The 18,224-nt window shown below is 39.8% G+C and overlaps 1 protein-coding gene across 1 annotated transcript in view; it reads left to right on the top strand.

The window, feature by feature from the left end:
- Positions 1–6,801: 6,801 nt before the first annotated feature.
- Positions 6,802–18,224, top strand: part of LOC127442176 (zinc finger protein 585A-like) — a 31,074-nt gene continuing 19,651 nt past the window's right edge. The window contains exons 1-3 of the mRNA XM_051700018.1: positions 6,802–6,855; positions 16,871–17,152; positions 17,378–18,149. Coding sequence (XP_051555978.1) covers positions 17,098–17,152; positions 17,378–18,149 — 827 coding nt within the window. The 5' untranslated portion in view covers positions 6,802–6,855; positions 16,871–17,097. The remainder of the gene's footprint in view (positions 6,856–16,870; positions 17,153–17,377; positions 18,150–18,224) is intronic.

Genomic DNA, 18,224 nt, shown 5'->3' with positions numbered 1-18,224 from the left:
AATCACTATACAAATAAAAATATTTATTGAAATGATCGATTCTTTATTTATAAACTGAACAACATATTGTTACTGACAGTTATCTGAGTTCATTTGTAACTATACCAAAGTTGTGCACCAAGAATGCCAATTCAATCCTGAATTTGGATAGAAATTGAATTGAGTTAGTGAAAAAAGATGATGAATTGCAATTGGAGTTTGAATTTAAGCAAGTAGAATTAAAATGCAATGAAGTTCAAAGAAATTATATGACTTTAAGTTTATTTTTTAATAATACATTTGTTTTTTCAGTATAACATGAAACATGCACTATAAACCCTAACAGGTAGTCATTACATTACAGAAACTTGTCGCACTAGCAAAAAACATGACAGTTTGTCTTACTCGAAGCTTACGTGTCACATGAACCCAGATAAATCACAGTTTTGAGTTGACTGAACTAGAATTAAGTAGAGTTTTTTTTAAGTACATTGCACTCTTAAAGTTTTGCTTAATTAACTCAAACGTTCTTGTTTACAGATCCCTACTTTAGCTGTTATTATTAAGTACATTTAACTTTAAAGCTACTAACTTCTTAAAATTAGGCTGACTGAATTTTCATGGTAAAAGTAAATAAAAATGCTACATCTCTGAACTTGCTTTACTGAGTCATAACTTTAGGTTGAGAAAAATTTTACATGTGTAAAATCAAAATGTATAAACCATTAAACATTATGTTGAAGTTATTAAAGGTTAAATGATACATGACTCCTTACAAGGCTACATGTTAAGGTCTGGGTATATTAGATGGTAAGCAAACAATCAGTTCTCGTAGACAGCGTGTTGAATGCAAGAGATCTGGGCAGGAGTTAAGACCTGAGAGACTTTGACAAGGGCCAAATTGTTATGGCCAGACGACTGGGTCAGAGCATCTCTGAAATGGCAAAGCAGTGGTGAGTACCTACAGACAGTGGTCCGAGGAGGGACAAACTGGCAACAGAGTGTTGGGTGCCCAAGGTACATCAATGCACAAGGGCAATGAAGTATATCCTGTCTGGTCCGAACCGACAGAAGGTCTACTGTGGCAAAAGTTACAGAAAATTTTAATGATGGTTATGGGAGGAATGTGTCGCAACACACCCTGCATCATACCCTAGCCGCAGACTGGTCAGAGTGCCCATGATGACCACCGTCCACCATCGAAAGCACCTACAATAGGCACGCAAGTGTCTGAACTGGGTCTTGGGCCCTGTTTTCTTTTACATCACATGGATGGGAATGTACCTGTGCGTTGTTTACATGGGGAAGTGATGGCACCAGGATGCACTGTCAGTGGAGGGAGTGTGATACTCTGGGCAATGTTCTGCTGGGAAACCCTAGGTCCGCCCATTCAGGCAGTGGTGGTTCAGAGGTTAAGGCTTTGGGTTACTAACCAGAAGGTTGGGGGTTCAAGCCCCAGCACCGCCAAGATGCCACTGTTGGGCTCTTGAGCAAGACCCTTGACCCTATCTGCTCCAGGGGTGTATCATGGCTGACCCTACACTCTGACCCCAGCTTAGCTGGGATATGTGAAAAAAAGAATTTCACTGTATATATGCAAAATGTATAATGTGTGACAGAATAAAGGCTTCTTCTTCATGTGGATGTCAATTTGATATGTGCCAACTACCTAAACATTGTTGCAGACCATGTATACCCCTTCATGGCAATGGTATTCCCTGATGGCAGTGGCCTCTCTCATCAGGCTAATGCACCCTGCCAGGCTGCACACATTGTTCAAGAATGGTTTGAGGAACACGATGAAGAGTTCATTAAGGTGTTGTCCTGGCCTCCAAATTCCCCAGATCTCAATCCGAATGAGCATCTATTGGATGTGCTGGACCATCAAGTCCGATCCATGGCGGCTCCACCTCACAGCTTACAGGACTTGAAGGATCTGCTGCTAATGTCTTGGTGCCAGATACCACAGGACACCTTCAGGGGACTTGTAGAGTCCATGCCTCGGCGGGTCTGCACTGTTTTGGCAGCCTACGGAGGACCAACAGCATATAAGGCAGGTGGTCGTAATGTTTGTGCTCATAGGTGTAAATACTGTGAATATACCTGCCTAACTGTTCTACTATGCAATAAACACACAGAAATCTGAGAAAGATCAGATTTCCCCACTTAAAGTCATAACGACTAAAGTCACACTTAAAGGTTATGTTCGTAATTTTTGGGATGTTAAAATTCCTTCTCTCCCAGTTTAATATGCAGTGACAACTAAACAAAAGCCATTCATAAGCCGATTTCCCCGTAAAGTATAAACACTGGGTCTATGTGCAGCTTTCAAAACGTTGTCTTTGTTTGAGAATTCCGGCCAGCAACATTGACTCAACCAATGGCATGAATTAGGGCAGCACTATCTGTTCGAACAATGACAAATATGTAAATATTTATATTTGGGGTACCTGTTTGAAAACAGTCCTTATTTTTGCAATTCCGTTCGGTAAAATTACACACCTCATCTTTAAAAACATGTATATACAACAGTGGGAAATTCTCAGGGCCAGCAAAGCCTTCTCTGCTGGCCCAACATACCAAATAAATATTTTTCATCCTTTCATTCTCATTGACCTTTTTGCCTATGTATTTTTAATTGCTTTTCACTCTTAATTAATCTACAAACAAATAGAGAAAAACGATGCTTACAAGCAAAGTGTGGCAACTGTTTCACAAATCGCATGCCCGAAGCCGAAGCAGCATGTGAGTCTGAGCGCCACATCGTCAGGCCTTCAGAATTTCCACAGAATCCCTCAACAGTGCAAATAAATGAGCAACTAAAGTCAGATTGTCAGATTCATCAGCCAATCAGACTGATTTATTTGTTCTTGGTGGGTGTGACCTATAGGATATGTCCCGGTCGAGGCCTTCTAGCTGGCCTTGAGTGACGCAATCACTCTTTAAGTGATGTTCGTAATTTGAAAGCGAAGAGCGCGAGATCATCATCACTGCCGCTATCGCCATTGAGAAAGAGATCCTTATGGATTTAAAAACACGAGATGTTTTGCATGACCCTGTGATTGCTTAATTTATTAAACAGGAAAGGAGGACTGATTTTCACTTCAAGCAAATTGGTAAGTGCTTTTTGCATTGTTATAGCAACATCAGGAGTTTTCTAAGTGTAAATTAGGCTGCTTGAGCATTCAGTGTCGGATCAAGTTTTGAGAAGTAGTGCTGCTTTCCATTCAACTCGGAAAGTCGGATTTGACAACTTCCTACTAGGAAAAGTGCAGTGGAATGCATCTTGAAGTCAGAATTACAACTTGTAGGCTTGTGTAGAAATTCTCAACTCCGATTTCGCAGAGATGCAGGTGCATGTTGTCACACAAACATGTCGACACTCAGGGAGATATACAAAGTAAGTGATAAACATTCACTTTATTAAGTAATATTGATAAATGAGTTTGTTTCCACATTACATGATATTAACAATCGCCTGCAGAAACAGGTGTATAAAACATTATAATCTCTTTTGATAATCGTACACCTGAAGCACAAATGCTAGCGCTGCAGCCTTGTTTATCAGTTGGGTTGCTAGGAGACATCTCTAATGAGAGTCAAACCCCTGCTAAGCTAACGGGAGCGTTGCAGTTCCAAATATCAGGAAATGGAATGCATTTATGGTCAGCGATATCAAGTAGGAATATCCCTCATCCAAGTTGAATGGAACGCAGCATAACTGTGTACCCTGATGAAATGAAATTTATTGCAAGCAACATTTAAATCACAAATATTATTCGATAGATTTTTCCAGGTATTATAGACCTCTTGGTAGATTCATATGAAAAATTACGATTTTTGAATGTCTGTTCGGGAGACGTTCAAATTGCATAAAACAGTTGTGCTGCAGTTAAAATTAGGCTTGCTTGAGCATTAAGTGTCATTTCAAGTTCTGGCTTTCATGTGTGGACGTGTTTTTAAAATGTCAGTTGGTATTATTAGTTAGCTGCGACATAATGTATGATGCCCATAGGCATAGGGTGTCTTATTCAATGTGAAACTGTGTTTTCTTAATGGCATGAATCACACTGAAGGCCTAGACTTTAAATGCACAGCCCACCACTGATATACAACTAAATTCACAATTCATGAATGTACATAATTTAAACATTACTGGAAAGGTTTAAAACAAAGAACTCAAAGTTTTTACTATGCATTTCTAACCAAAACCACGGTCCAAGGTTATAACATGGCAATTAATTATGTAATTATGTAAAACAGCTTGTCCCCACTGAACTACTTTTCAGTCCTTCATTTTAAAATGAATTTTAAAATCAAATTTTTAATACTGTAGAATTGTAATACTGTAATACATTGGAAAGGCCTTCACATACTGTATAGAGAGAGCTTTATGTATTTATATTTAGCCCTTAGAATTTATTTTATGATATTAATATTATTAACATATCTATAAATATCACCGAATGAAATTATAGAACCCACATTCTTTTTTCAGTTCCTTGAGTCAATAAATGTTAATATGTTAATTATAAAATTACATTCCACAGTATCTATATGCAGGTTATGTCTGCCAATTCAAAGCTTAAGAAATACAAATTTTCACGCATTCTTCTTCCCTAACTAGATAATATGTAACCATTTCTTATATCTTATCTTTCAACATAACTAGGGTGCCACCATTACAACCTAGAATGTGGACCACATCCAGTATAAGCCACTTTCAGCTACACTGATCAGCCACAACATTAAAACCACCTGCCTAATATTGTGTAGGCCCCCCTCGTGCCACCAAAACAGTGCCAACCTGCATCTCAGAATAGCATTCTGAGATGATATTCTTCTCAGCACAATTGTACAGTGTGGTTATCTGTGTTACCGTAGACTTAACATGGCCGATGTCATCCTTCCTTTGCCTCAGGTCGGGGAACCCCCGGCATGACGTACATCATGACGTACATTGCCCTTCCGGCAGGCTTTCCCTGCCTTTCGAGACCTGGGAGGGAGACAAGGGGATGGAAAAGAGGAGAGGGAAAGGGCAAGGCAGAGCGACAGTGAGAGAGAGAGAGGAGAGAGAGAAAAAATTGCTCGCCAGTTCCCCGACACGCCGTCGCCTGGTCCTCGACCACTCCTCCAACCTCTGGTGGACGACAGCCACTCCTCCCCGGGCAGACCGGAGCGAGTCCTCCAACCCCTGGCGGATGGAACACCCCTCCGCGTTCTGGTGGCTGGTAGAGAGCCCCTCCGCCCCTGGCAGTGGCTTCACGACTCCAGGAGGCTGGCAGCCAGCCCCTCCTCACCTCGCGGATGGCGGCCGTTCCTCCGAACCCTCCACATTCTGATGGCCGGGAGCGAGTCCCCTCCGCCCCTGGTAGCGGCTCCACCACTACAGGCGGCCGGCAGCGAGCCCCTCCTACCCTCGTGGACGGCGGTCGTTCCTCCGCATCCAAGTGGCCAGCAGCGTCGACTCCATCCCCCGGCGGACAGCCGCGGATGCTCCTTTCGACGGACGGCAGTGGCGAGGACTCCACGACAGCGCATCCCTCCTCCTTCCTGGGTTTCGGCACCAATGTAACAAGGTTAAGATGGGCAAGGAGGAAGCGGGAACCGGCTGAACAGTCAAAGTAATTTTAATAAAACAAAAAGACACAAAACACAAACACACACAGCAGCTGCGTGTGGCTCTCTCTTTCTCGAACTACCGCATCTGGCTCGGCCTTATCCCCCTCCTCGGCTGATTAGCCCAATTAGGGGCTGGCTGTGTGGACTCACAGCCCAGCCCCGCCCTCCTCCTCGTCACACTCATGTTACGTTAAATGAGATCAAATGACTATTCGACAACGAAAATTTTTGTTGATTATTTTTTATTGTCGACATTGTCGATAAAGTCGCCTAATCGTTTCAGCCCTAATTTACAGTGACAGAAAAAACACATCACTTGCATTTTCATGTAGTAAAGGGGTGCTGTAGACTCAGACCATCAACTCTTGGGGGAAAACACTTTCTGTGCTCCCACAATCAATAGAGCTTTATGGTCACAACCATAAGCGCTATGTTTGGAGAGGGGTCAACAAGGCCTATAGTGAAAAGAATACCATCCCCACTGTGAAGCATGGTGGTGGCTCACTGATGTTTTGGGGATGTGTGAGCTCTAAAGGCACAGGGAATCTTGTGAAAATTGATGGCAAGATGAATGCAGCATGTTATCAGAAAATACTAGCAGACAATTTGCATTCTTCTGCACGAAAGCTGCACATGGGACGCTCTTGGACTTTCCAGCACGACAATGACCCTAAGCACAAGGCCAAGTTGACCCTCCAGTGGTTACAGCAGAAAAGGTGAAGGTGCTGGAGTGGCCATCACAGTCTAATCAATTTTTATTGACTCTGCTCAGTTGCTTAAATACAAACAGGAAGTTAGATGACAAAATTCGGAAGAGTGGAGCGCGGAAAAATGGCGGAGCTGAATAAGGTGAATAAAAAGGAAATAATTAGAGCTAAACTTGGAGTAGATGGTCTGACAATACAAAACTGACTAAAAGTGATTCTGGAGAGTCAAAAATAAATATATATTTTTTAAATAATAAAAAAAATTTATCAGGTCTAGATAAAAGGATTTAAGTATTTTATGCAAGCATTGGATTAATGAAATAATATTTATTTATTGTATTTTTTTCAATTTCCTCCTTCCGCATCCTTTCAGTGATCCTCACTCTAGTCCAGCTGGTGGCGATAATTCACCACATTGGTTGGACAACCGGCAAAAAAAAAAAAAAAAAAAAAAAAAAAAAAAAACCCTGAAAGAAGTTGTTGTTGTTGTGACGTCATAATGAATGCGCCGCAGCTCCGCCGTCTGTTGTGATTCGGCTGATTAAAGGTTTGAGTTTTTCAGCGCTTGAGCTTATACAGTATATATTAAACAATACAAAACTTTTAAAAGTGCTTTAACGTTTTTACATAAACCACGTTGAAATAATTTTGCGTGAGTGATATAAAATGAATACAATGTTTTACAGTCTCGTTTTGATCCATTGTTTAGGTGAATTAATCATTAAAACAATATAAACACATCATAACACGAATATAGAGGATTAAATTAATATGTAAGATATGTGGAACTTGTACTTTTTTATGAGTTTTTGCACCACAATACTGAAAACTGTCAAGCTTTCTGTGTTATGCCTTTATGTGAAGTGCTGATAGTTAGTCTCTCTTGTAAATGACGCAACATTCGTGAGTACAGCAATTTCACATATTGAAGAGGGATATTTTAGTCCTAACAGCTCTTTGCCCTTATCTTGCATATTGAGATCTCTGTGCTTATTTAGTTGTATTTGGTTTCAGATATCACTACATTGATTCCACATTAAGGGCCGTTATGGATAAAAATGTTGAACTATGGTGTAGCCTCTACACGATCTTTATGTGGCTCTTTGCATTTGTAGCTCTGTGTTGGTGTGTTTGTGTTGTTCTTAAAAAACTTTGAGTACACAGTCGAAATGCTAGTGTATTGGGTGAAAATGTTTTTGAAATAATTATCAATTTCAGAAATAAACAAAAAAGCAATGTAATTTGTGGATTCACATATGACTATTGTAGCATTAAAAATTACACTTTTGAGCACTTTATTAGGAACACTATGGTTATAAATAAAAATGGCACGACGTGATCTTCTGCTGTTATAGCATCACCTCAAGGTTTGACGTGCATTCCGAGATGCTATTCTGCTCAATACAATTGTACAGAAATATATAAATTTTTGGTTGCAAATGTGAGTGATTTCCTCATTGTAGTGGAGGATTGCGCATAGAATAAAAGATCGATCCATGGCTTTTGAGAATCTATGTTGAATCAGCCTAATAAAAAATAAAATGAAGAAATTTGTCCAGCCCTATTATACACTGCCTGGCCAAAAAAAATAATTAAATTAAATTAAAATAAAATCACAGTTTAAATTTAAATAAGCAAATACATAAGAGCCTATGATTGGAACATTATTGCAGTGATTCATATGTTTCAGCTGGAAACAGTTCTTTTAACCCTAACTGATGCAGTGTGTAGCTTCTCATTTCTTAAACAACAATGCCGGAAGGCGTATCACGTGGTCGTGGAAAAGATGTTACTGTGTTTCAGAAGGGTCAAATTATTAGCCTGCATCAAGCAAAGAAAACAACTGAGGAGATTGCTGAAATCATTGAAATTGGGTTAATTACTGTCCGACACATTATTAAAACCTGGAAGGATAGTAGTGAACCATCAGCTTCATGGAAAAAATGTGGTCAGAAAAAACATCTTGAAAGATCGTGATCAGAGATCACTAAAACTCTTGGTGGAGTCACATCATAAAAAATTGACAGTAGAACTCACGGCTATGTTTAATAGTGAAAGTAAGAGCATTTCCACACGCACAATGCAACGAGAACTTACAGGATTGGGACTAAACAGCTGTGTGACACAAGAAAGCAACTTGTTAGTGAGGCTAATGGGAAAAAATGACTTCAGTTTGGTAGGGAGCATAAAGATTGGACTGTGGAGCAATGGAAAATGGTCATGTGGTCTGATGAGTCCAGATTTACTATGTGTAAGGTAAATCAGTATCAAAACTCGAGAGCTTGCATATTTAGATTTGAGAACTTAAATGTTTGTATTCGTAAGTTTAAATTTACACTCACAGCACCAATGTGAAACTTAAAAATCTGTGCTTACAGGCAATAATTCAAAGCTTGTGTTTTGAATTCACAATTGCAGACAAGTAGTCACAAATGTGTAAACTGACATTCACATAAATACAACTACAAACACAAACTTGTATTACACATTAACTTTTGTACTTTAATTCATTTTTGCAGTACAACCACAAATCGGCACTTACAGCCTCTCAAATCTGGCCCTGCAACTTCAAATCTTCATGCCTTGACTTTTGCAACTACTTTTGCGAAAAACCTGTAGCAAAACACACTTGTGCACTTATAAAATCCTAGACCAGTGTTCGGCGGGGGAGGGGTCAATGACGTCATTTATTGGTTTATGCCTACCCAATGAAATCAGACATTTTTGTACACGATGACGTTGTGCCACAGTGCCAGCCCGCACCTTTTTGTTAGGGCAAAGCAGAGCCGGTGTTAAGGCCAAAGTCATAGTTGCCAATTCCACTTATAAGCGACTTTTTTCAGAAAGTCGCTTGCAAATATGAGCAGTCGTGTTTTTTGCGCTTGCTGGGGCTTATTACACAATAAAATATGACCTACCATTAAATAGCAGCTGTCAAATATCCCCACCTACTGTTCAAGCCGCAATCTACATCAGGCGTGTCAATCATACGGCTAGTAGAAAAGGTCCAAACCGACACATGCAGCACTCGTGGTCTTGCGCAAACTTGCATATTCGTGCTTTACACCAAAAAACTGGATCAGTGAGTGACACTATCACTAGGCATCCCACAATGAAAACATGATAGTATTGATTACACCATGTAACAGTTTTTTTTTTTTTTTGGGTTCATGGGTAGTAAGTGTTATTTCCTAATTGCTTGTGCCTCAAACGTATAGAAAATGGCTATTATTCCCCACTAACTTTGCTTTTGTGACCAGGACAGTGTTATTTTGAAATGTACCTATTTTCCAGAACATTCCAGATATATTCATTGCTGAGTAAACTTGGAGTAACTTCTAGAACTTTCCAGTAATATAAATAGTAGTATAAATACAGGGGCCTTAAGCCCACCAGTTCAGTTACTTCCAGCTGCCTAAGTGGATACATATCAAGACCTTGCTGGACACCTTGAAGTATGATGAGTACAGCTGGGAGGTCATAGGAGACTTCAAAATAGTGGCATTCCTGATGGGTCTCCAAGGTGGTTTTACCAAGTTTCCCTGCTATCTTTGCCTTTGGGACAGCAGGGACACCAAGGGGCACTACCACAGGCGGGACTGGTCACAGCGGACCGAGTTCTCTGTGGGGAGGAACAACATCAAGTGAGAGCCACTGTTGGACCCCCGGAAGGTGCTGATGCCACCACTGCACATCAAATTGGGCCTTATGAAACAATTTGTCAGAGCTCTGGATAAGGAGTTGACAGCCTTCAAGTACCTTCAAGACTTCTTCCCTAAGCTGTCTGAGGCAAAGGTCAAAGCCGGTGTCTTCGTCGGACCACAGATAAAGAAGATCCTGGAGTGCAATGAATTCCCCAAGAAGCTCACTAGTAAGGAGAAAGCGGCTTGGAACAGCTTTGTCGCAGTGGTTCGGGGCTTCCTGGGCAATCACAAAGCCGAAAACTATGTGGAGCTGGTTGAGACTCTGGTGAAGAACTACGGCACAATGAGCTGTAGGATGTCCCTCAGAGTCCATATCCTTGATGCTCATCTTGATAAATTCAAGGAGAACATGGGAGTGTACTCGGAGGAGCAAGGTGAGCGCTTCCATCAGGATATACTGGACTTTGAACGCTGCTACCAAAGACAGTATAACGAGAACATGATGGGAGACTACATTTGGGGGCTGATTTGTGAAAGTGATTTACATTATAATCGTAAATCTCAAAAAACTTCTCACTTTTAAATCTTTTGTAGTCATTTTTGTATTACTTTAGTATAAATACATGTTAATTTGGATTCATATGTTGTTTTTTCTGACTTTATGTGAACGAAAAGACACAAATCCACCCGTTTTCTCATTGGAAATAGGTAAATTTCAAAAGATCACTGTCCTGGTCACAAAAGCAAAGTTTGTGGGGAATAATAGCCATTTTCTATACTTTTGAGGCATAAGCAATTAGGAAATAACACTTGCTACTCAGGAACAAAAATTGTGTTACATAGTGTTATTTGATATGATACTGTTGGAGTTTGAACGAAAGACCTGTAATTAAAATTATCCATACAATTTATTTTTATTTAGGACTAACTTGGTATTAATGTTTGCTTAAGATGACCTATCCTCCTCTGGCTTTACATCAAGAAGATATGATATGCCAGTATTATTTTTCTATGATATGTGTAATATCAATATTGTATTCATTGATCTAATATTTTCAAAATGACTGTAAGGCAGTGTTTAAAGCTGTAAAGATAATTATAAAATTGCAAGGTTATATATATATATACAGTATATTAAACGTATTATTATATATATATATATATACAGTTGTGCTCAAAAGTTTGCATACCCTTGGAGAATTGGAAATACGTGTACCATTTTTAAAGAAAACATGAGTGAGCAGGCAAAACACATTTCTTTTATTTCTTATGGGATTCATATTCAACTGTAGGTTGTAACAGAATGGCACAATCATAAAACAAAACATGGCAACAAATAAAAAAATGAAATGACCCCTGTTCAAAAGTCTGCATACCCTTAGTTCTTAATACTTTGTATTGTCCCCTTTAGCATCAATGACAGCGTGCAGTCTTTTGTAATAGTTGTCTATGAGGCCCCAAATTCTTGCAGGTGGTATAGCTGCCCATTCGTCTTGGCAAAATGCCTCCAGGTCATGCAAAGTCTTTGGTCGTCTTGCATGAACCGCACGTTTGAGATCTCCCCAGAGTGGCTCGATGATATTAAGGTCAGGAGACTGTGATGGCCACTCCATAACCTTCACCTTTTTCTGCTGTAACCACTGGAGGGTCAACTTGGCCTTGTGCTTAGGGTCATTGTCATGCTGGAAAGTCCAAGAATGTCCCATGTGCAGCTTTCTTGCAGAAGAATGCAAATTGTCTGCCAGTATTTTCTGATAACATGCTGCATTCATCTTACCATCAATTTTCACAAGATTCCCTGTGCCTGTAGAGCTCACACCCCCCCAAAACATCAGTGAGCCACCACCATGTTTCACAGTGGGGATGGTATTCTTTTCACTATAGGCCCTGTTGACCCCTCTCCAAACATAGCACTTATGGTTGTGACCATAAAACTCTATTTTGGTCTCGTCACTCCAAATTACAGTGTGCCAGAAGCTGTGAGGCATATTGTAATCATTTTGTGGCATTGGCGCAATAAAGGCTTCTTTCTGGCAACTCGACCATGCAGCACATTTTTGTTCAAGTATCGTCATATTTTGTTTTCCTTGAAACAACCACACCGTCTTTTTCCAGAGCAGCTTGTATTTCTCCTGAGGTTACCTGTGGGTTTTTCTTTGTATCCCGAACAATTCTTCTGGCAGTTGTGGCTGAAATCTTTCTTGGTCTACCTGACCTTGCCTTGGTATCAAGAGATCCCCGAATTTTCTACTTCTTAATAAGTGATTGAACAGTACTGACTGGCATTTTCAAGGCTTTGGATATGTATTTATATCCTTTTCCATCTTTATAAAGTTCCATTACCTTGTTACGCAGGTCTTTTGACAGTACTTTTCTGCTCCCCATGGCTCAGTATCAAGCCTGCTCAGTCCATCCACGTGAGAGTTAACAAACTCATTGACTATTTATACACAGACACTAATTGCAATTTAAAAAGCCACAGGTGTGGGAAATTAACCTTTAATTGCCATTTAAACCTGTGTGTGTCACCTTGTGTGTCTGTAACAAGGCCAAACATTCAAGGGGATGTAAACTTTTGATCAGGGCCATTTGGGTGATTTCTGTTATCATTATGATTTAAAAAGGAGCCAAACAACTATGTGATAATAAATGGCTTCATATGATCACTATCCTTAAATAAAAGACAGTTTTTTTGCACGATCAGTCATATTTTCAAAATCAATGCCAAAATTTCACAATTTCTTCCAGGGTATGCAAACTTCTGAGCATAACTGTATATGTATATATATATATATATATATATATAAAAAAGAAATGTCCCTTTTTTAGGACACTGTATTTTAAAGATAATTTTGTAAAAATCCAAATAACTTCTTTATTGTAAAGGCTTTAAACAATGTTTCCATGCTTGTTCAATGAACCATAAACAATTAATGAACATGCACCTGTGGAATGGTCATTAAGACACTAACAGCTTTCAGACGGTCGGCAATTAAGGTCACAGTTATAAAAACTTAGGACACTAAAGAGACCTTTCTACTGACTCTGAAAAACACCAAAAGAAAGATGCCCAGGGTCCCAGCTCATCTGCATGAATGTGCCTTAGGCATGCTGCATGGAGACATGAGGACTGCAGATGTGGCCAGGGCAATAATTTGCAATGTCTTTACTGTGAGAGGCCTAAGACAGCACTACAGGGAGACAGGAAGGACAGCTGATCGTCCACAGGATCAGTACATCCGAATATCACACCTGCGGGTCAGGTACAGGATGGCAACAACAACTGCCCAAGTTACACCAGGAATGCACAATCCCCTCCATCAGTGCTCAGACTGTCCGCAATAGGCTGAGAGAGGCTGGACTGAGGGCTTGTAGGCCTGTTGTAAGGCAGGTCCTTACCAGACATCACCGGCAACAATGTCGCCTATGGGCACAAACCCACCTTCGCTTGACCAGACAGGACTGGCAAAAAGTGCTCTTCACTGACGAGTCACGGTTTTGTCTCACCAGGGGTGATGGTCAGACTGACATTGATCATCGAAGGAATGAGCGTTACACCAAGGCCTGTACTCTGGAGCAGGATCGATTTGGAGGTGGAGGGTCCGACATGTTCTGGGGCGGTGTGTCACAGCATCATCGGACTGAGCTTGTGGTCATTGCAGGCGATCTCAATGCTGTGCGTTACAGGGAAGACATCCTCCTCCCTCATGTGGTACCCTTCCTGCAGGCTCATCCTGACATGATCCTCCAGCATGACAATGCCACCAGCCATACTGCTCGTTCTGTGTGTGATTTCCTGCAAGACAGGTATGTAAGTGTTCTGCCATGGCCAGTGAAGAGCCCAGATCTCAATCCCACTGAGTATGTCTGGGACCTGTTGAATCGGAGGGTGAGGGCTAGGGCCATTCCCCCCAGAAATGTCCGGAAACTTGCAAGTGCCTTGGTGGAAGAATGGGGTAACATCTCACAGCAAGAACTGGCAAATGTGGTGCAGTCCATGAGGAGGAGATGCACTGCAGTACTTAATGCAGCTGGTGGCAACACCAGATACTGACTGTTACTTTTGTCTGTGAAACTTGTTCAGTTTATGTCTTAGTTGTTAAATCTTTTTATGTTCATACAAATATTTACACATGTTAAGTTTGCTGAAAATAAAAGCAGTTGAAAGTGAGAGGACGTTTCTTTTTTTGCTGAGTTTATATTTTTTTTCATAATATGCAATAATAATTAATGTCATAAGTAATTATGCATTTTATCAATTACAATATTAGATCGCTTAGACCCGATCTTTGTGGATCAACTGGGGATTTGCGCGTGCATGTGAATAATTTCACTTGCCTTTTCAGCAGATTTGATCTATGTGAATTGCCAGGGAGAAAAAAAAGACATTTTTTATAAAAAAAAATGCTGGTATCATTATTAACCTGCTTTGTTTCATTGATGTCTGTTCTTATGAATTTGACACATTTGACAGCGATTTTAACAGGGTAACATGGTTTCCCATGTTAACGTGGGACACTGGTTTGAATGGGAACTGGCAATTACACTTGTAAGAGCAGTAAATCGGAAGTGGATTTATTTTATTTGCAACATTAAAGCATCATAGGCTGATATGTGTTAATAATATACTTTCAATTGCTTTTGTTTCTTTATAATGAATAATCACTTGATTAACTTGAAAATCAACAAAGTGACAGATTAAATAGAGCTGGTATGCTGGTCTAGTGGTAACTCATACTGGCAGTACCCAGTTTGACCCAGGTTCAAATCCAGCTCAGACAGGATGCATTTGTAACTTTGTTGCAGATTTTGATGTATTTTTTAACACAAACACATACACAGACAAACATTGAAAATCTGCCAAACAAACATAATTATTACATTTCTGAGGAAATTTCTTATGCTTTCTCGGAGTTTATTCTCATTTATTCTCACCCATTGGTGAATTTGTTGGCCAAGTTCTGAAAGATCATATTTTGTCAGTGTCATGGGTAGTTATAAACGTAAGACATTGTCATGCACATAACCTTTGAAAAGGATGCTGTTATAACAATGTAAATAAAAATACAGATCGATATGTATGGTTAGCGGACATGCTAACTCTAGACCAACAGAATCAATGAAAAGAGATCAATCATTTTATCAATATATTATTTTTCATACATAAATGCAATTTAAGTGTATTGGCCAATTATTGAGACTATGATGCTTTAATTTAGCAAATAAAATAATTCCACTAACGATTTACTGCTCTGACAAGTGTAATCGCCAGTTCCCATTCAAACCAATGTCCCACGTTAACATGTTACCCTGTGAAGCCGTTAAAATTGCTCTTAAGCTATGTCAAATTCATTAGAACAGACATCAACGAAACAAAACAGGTTAATAATGTTACCAACAACTTTGCTCCTTGGCAATTCACATTGAACGAATCTGCTGAAAAGGCAAGTGAAATTATTCACATGCATGTGCACATCCCCAGTTAACAAGATCCACACCGGTGGCATTCATTGGGTAGGCATCAACCAATAAAACGACTTCAATGACCACTCCCCCAACGAACACTGGTCTTGCTCTCTCGCATCAGGATCTTATAAGTGCACAAGTAAGTTTTGCTACAGGTTTTTCGCAAAAGTAATAGCAAAAGTCAAGGCGTGAAGTTGCAGGGCCAGATTCGAGAGGTTGTAATTGCCAATTTGTGGTTGTACTGCAAAAATGAAAGTACAAAAGTTCATGTGTAATACAAGTTTGTGTCCATAGTTGTATTTATGTGAATGTCATTTTACACATTTGTGACTACTTGTCTGCAATTGTGAATTCAGAACACAAGCTTTGAATTACTGTCTGTGAGTGCAGATTGCAACATTCAACTTCAAAGTTTTCGCATCGGTGCTGTAAGTGTAAGTTTCAACTTACGAGTACAAATATTTATTGTACAATTTCTCAAATCCAAATATGCAAGGTCTCGAGTTTTGCTACTGATTTACCATCATAATTTACCCTATTCCAAAGCGATGGGTGCGTCAGCGTAAGAAGGGAAGCACATGAAGCGATGCACCCGTCATGCATAGTGCCCACTGGAGTCAGTGTTATGATCTGGGGTTGCTTCAGTTGGTCAGGTCTAGGCTCAGCAATGCTATGCGGCAATAAAATGAAGTCAGCTGACTACCTGAATGTTCTGAATGACCAGGTTATCCATCAATGGATTTTTTTTCTTCCCTAACGGTACAGGCATATTACAGGATGACAATGCCAAGATTCATCAGGCTCAAATTCTGAAAGAGTGGTTCAGGGAGCATGAGGAATCATTTTCACACATGAATTCGCCACCACAGAGTCCTGACCTTAACCCCATTGAAAGTCTTTGGGATGTGCTGGAGAACACTTTACGGAGTGGTTCAACTATCCCTTCATCTATACAGGATCTCGGTCAAAAATTAATGCAACTTTGGACAGAAATACATTTTGCGGGGTTGCAGTTTGTTGAAACAATCCCACGACAAATCCGAGCCGTAATCAAACCTAAAGGCGAAGTCCAACGAAAAATTAGAGTATGCAAATGTTTTTTGGCCAGGCAGTGTATTAAATATGCTAAATGTATTTTGTATGTGTTTGTGGCAAGTTTTATGCATGTGCTGTCTACTATGTGATGTGAATATGTTGTGTTTCTGTGTGTGTTTTGTGAAGCACTTTGTGCTCTATCGCTAAAAAGTACTATATAAATAAAATTATTATTATTATAATAACACAGCTAAGCTTAGATTTTTAAGGTCATAAAGTCAAGTTTTTCTAGTCTAATACATATGTTTCAAAGCTTAGCTATGGTTACACATGGTAAACAGGGTAATGAAATTTCCTACAATAAGGTGTTATTGTAAAAAATAAAGGAATTTGGTCCCTTTTTTTTTTTTTTGGCAGATCTGCTCCTCCATAACACACAACGGGCATGATTAACCTCTGCTGTGAAGCCTCTCCCACAGCAATTCACCAAAAAATGCTGTGATTATTTCCATCATCCTTCAAGTGAAGAAATTAAGGTGGTATATAAAGAGGAACCACTACAAGTGTAACCACTGAAGTCTTACTATTGACATACTATTGCAAAAATGTTTGTTTAAGAGGAGTTTAAAGAGGAGAGTGAAGACATGAGTGATCCAGAGCCACACCGAATGAAAAATGAAGATACTGAGGAACAAAGAGGTTGGTGTCCATTCTTGATTCTTCATAATGACTGTTGAGGAACATTGAGGTAACAAAGCTTTAGACAGTTCAATAGATCTTACAGCTGTAGTTATAAAATTAGAGTTAACAGTTAATCTACATGAGAGTACTAACCTTCAGCATATCAAAGATCACATAAAGTAGGTACTTGGCCATTGCTATTTACTGACATTATGTTTTACTATTTTCTATGTTTATTTTTAGACTTCATAGAAGTAAAAGAAGAATGTCATCTGAATGACATAGAGGAGAAACACCATCCGTATCATCAAAGAACTAGAGGCAACTATTATTTTACCTGCTGTCTTTGTGGAAAGAGTTTTACACAAAAAGGAGACCTTAAGCGTCACATCAGAATTCATACTGGAGAGAAACCTTACACATGCTCTCAATGTGGCAGGAGTTTCAGAGAGAGCGGAGTCTTTAAATGTCACATGAGAGTTCACACTGGAGAGAAGCCTTTCACATGCCTTCAGTGTGGAAAGACCTTTACACAGAGAGGACAGCTTGACGGTCACATGAAAATTCACACTGGAGAAAAGCCCTTCCCCTGCCCTCAATGTGGAAAGAGTTTCAGAGAAAAGGGAAATCTTAAGCGTCACATGAGAATTCACACTGGAGAGAAGCCTTACACATGCTCTCAGTGTGGAAAGAGTTTCAAACAAGCAGGCAATCTCACACTTCATCTGCAGTCTCACTCTGGATTAAGGCCATTTAACTGTGATCAGTGTGGCAAGACATTTACGCAGACATCACATCTAAAGTTACACCTGACAACTCATACTAATGAGAAGCCTTACGTGTGTTCTTTTTGTGGAAAGAGTTTCTCTTACTCAGGTCACCTGAAAGCACATGAGAGAGTGCATACTGGAGAGAAGCCATACCACTGCACTTCATGTGAGAAGAGTTTCAGCCAGTCAAGTAATCTAAAGACTCATTTAAAAAAGGGTTGTCCAAAATTGTCATTGGGAGCTGTGTAAATTTCAGGGTCAACACTTGTGTATTTAATGTAACACAACTTCAGTCAATTTACCAGATCTGCTGTAGTTGG

This window comes from Myxocyprinus asiaticus, chromosome 6 (genome assembly GCF_019703515.2).
Source record: "Myxocyprinus asiaticus isolate MX2 ecotype Aquarium Trade chromosome 6, UBuf_Myxa_2, whole genome shotgun sequence".
Lineage (NCBI taxonomy): Eukaryota > Metazoa > Chordata > Actinopteri > Cypriniformes > Catostomidae > Myxocyprinus > Myxocyprinus asiaticus.
The sequence above is the reverse complement of the archived record's forward strand: the minus strand, read 5'-3'. Positions and strand labels throughout refer to the sequence as shown.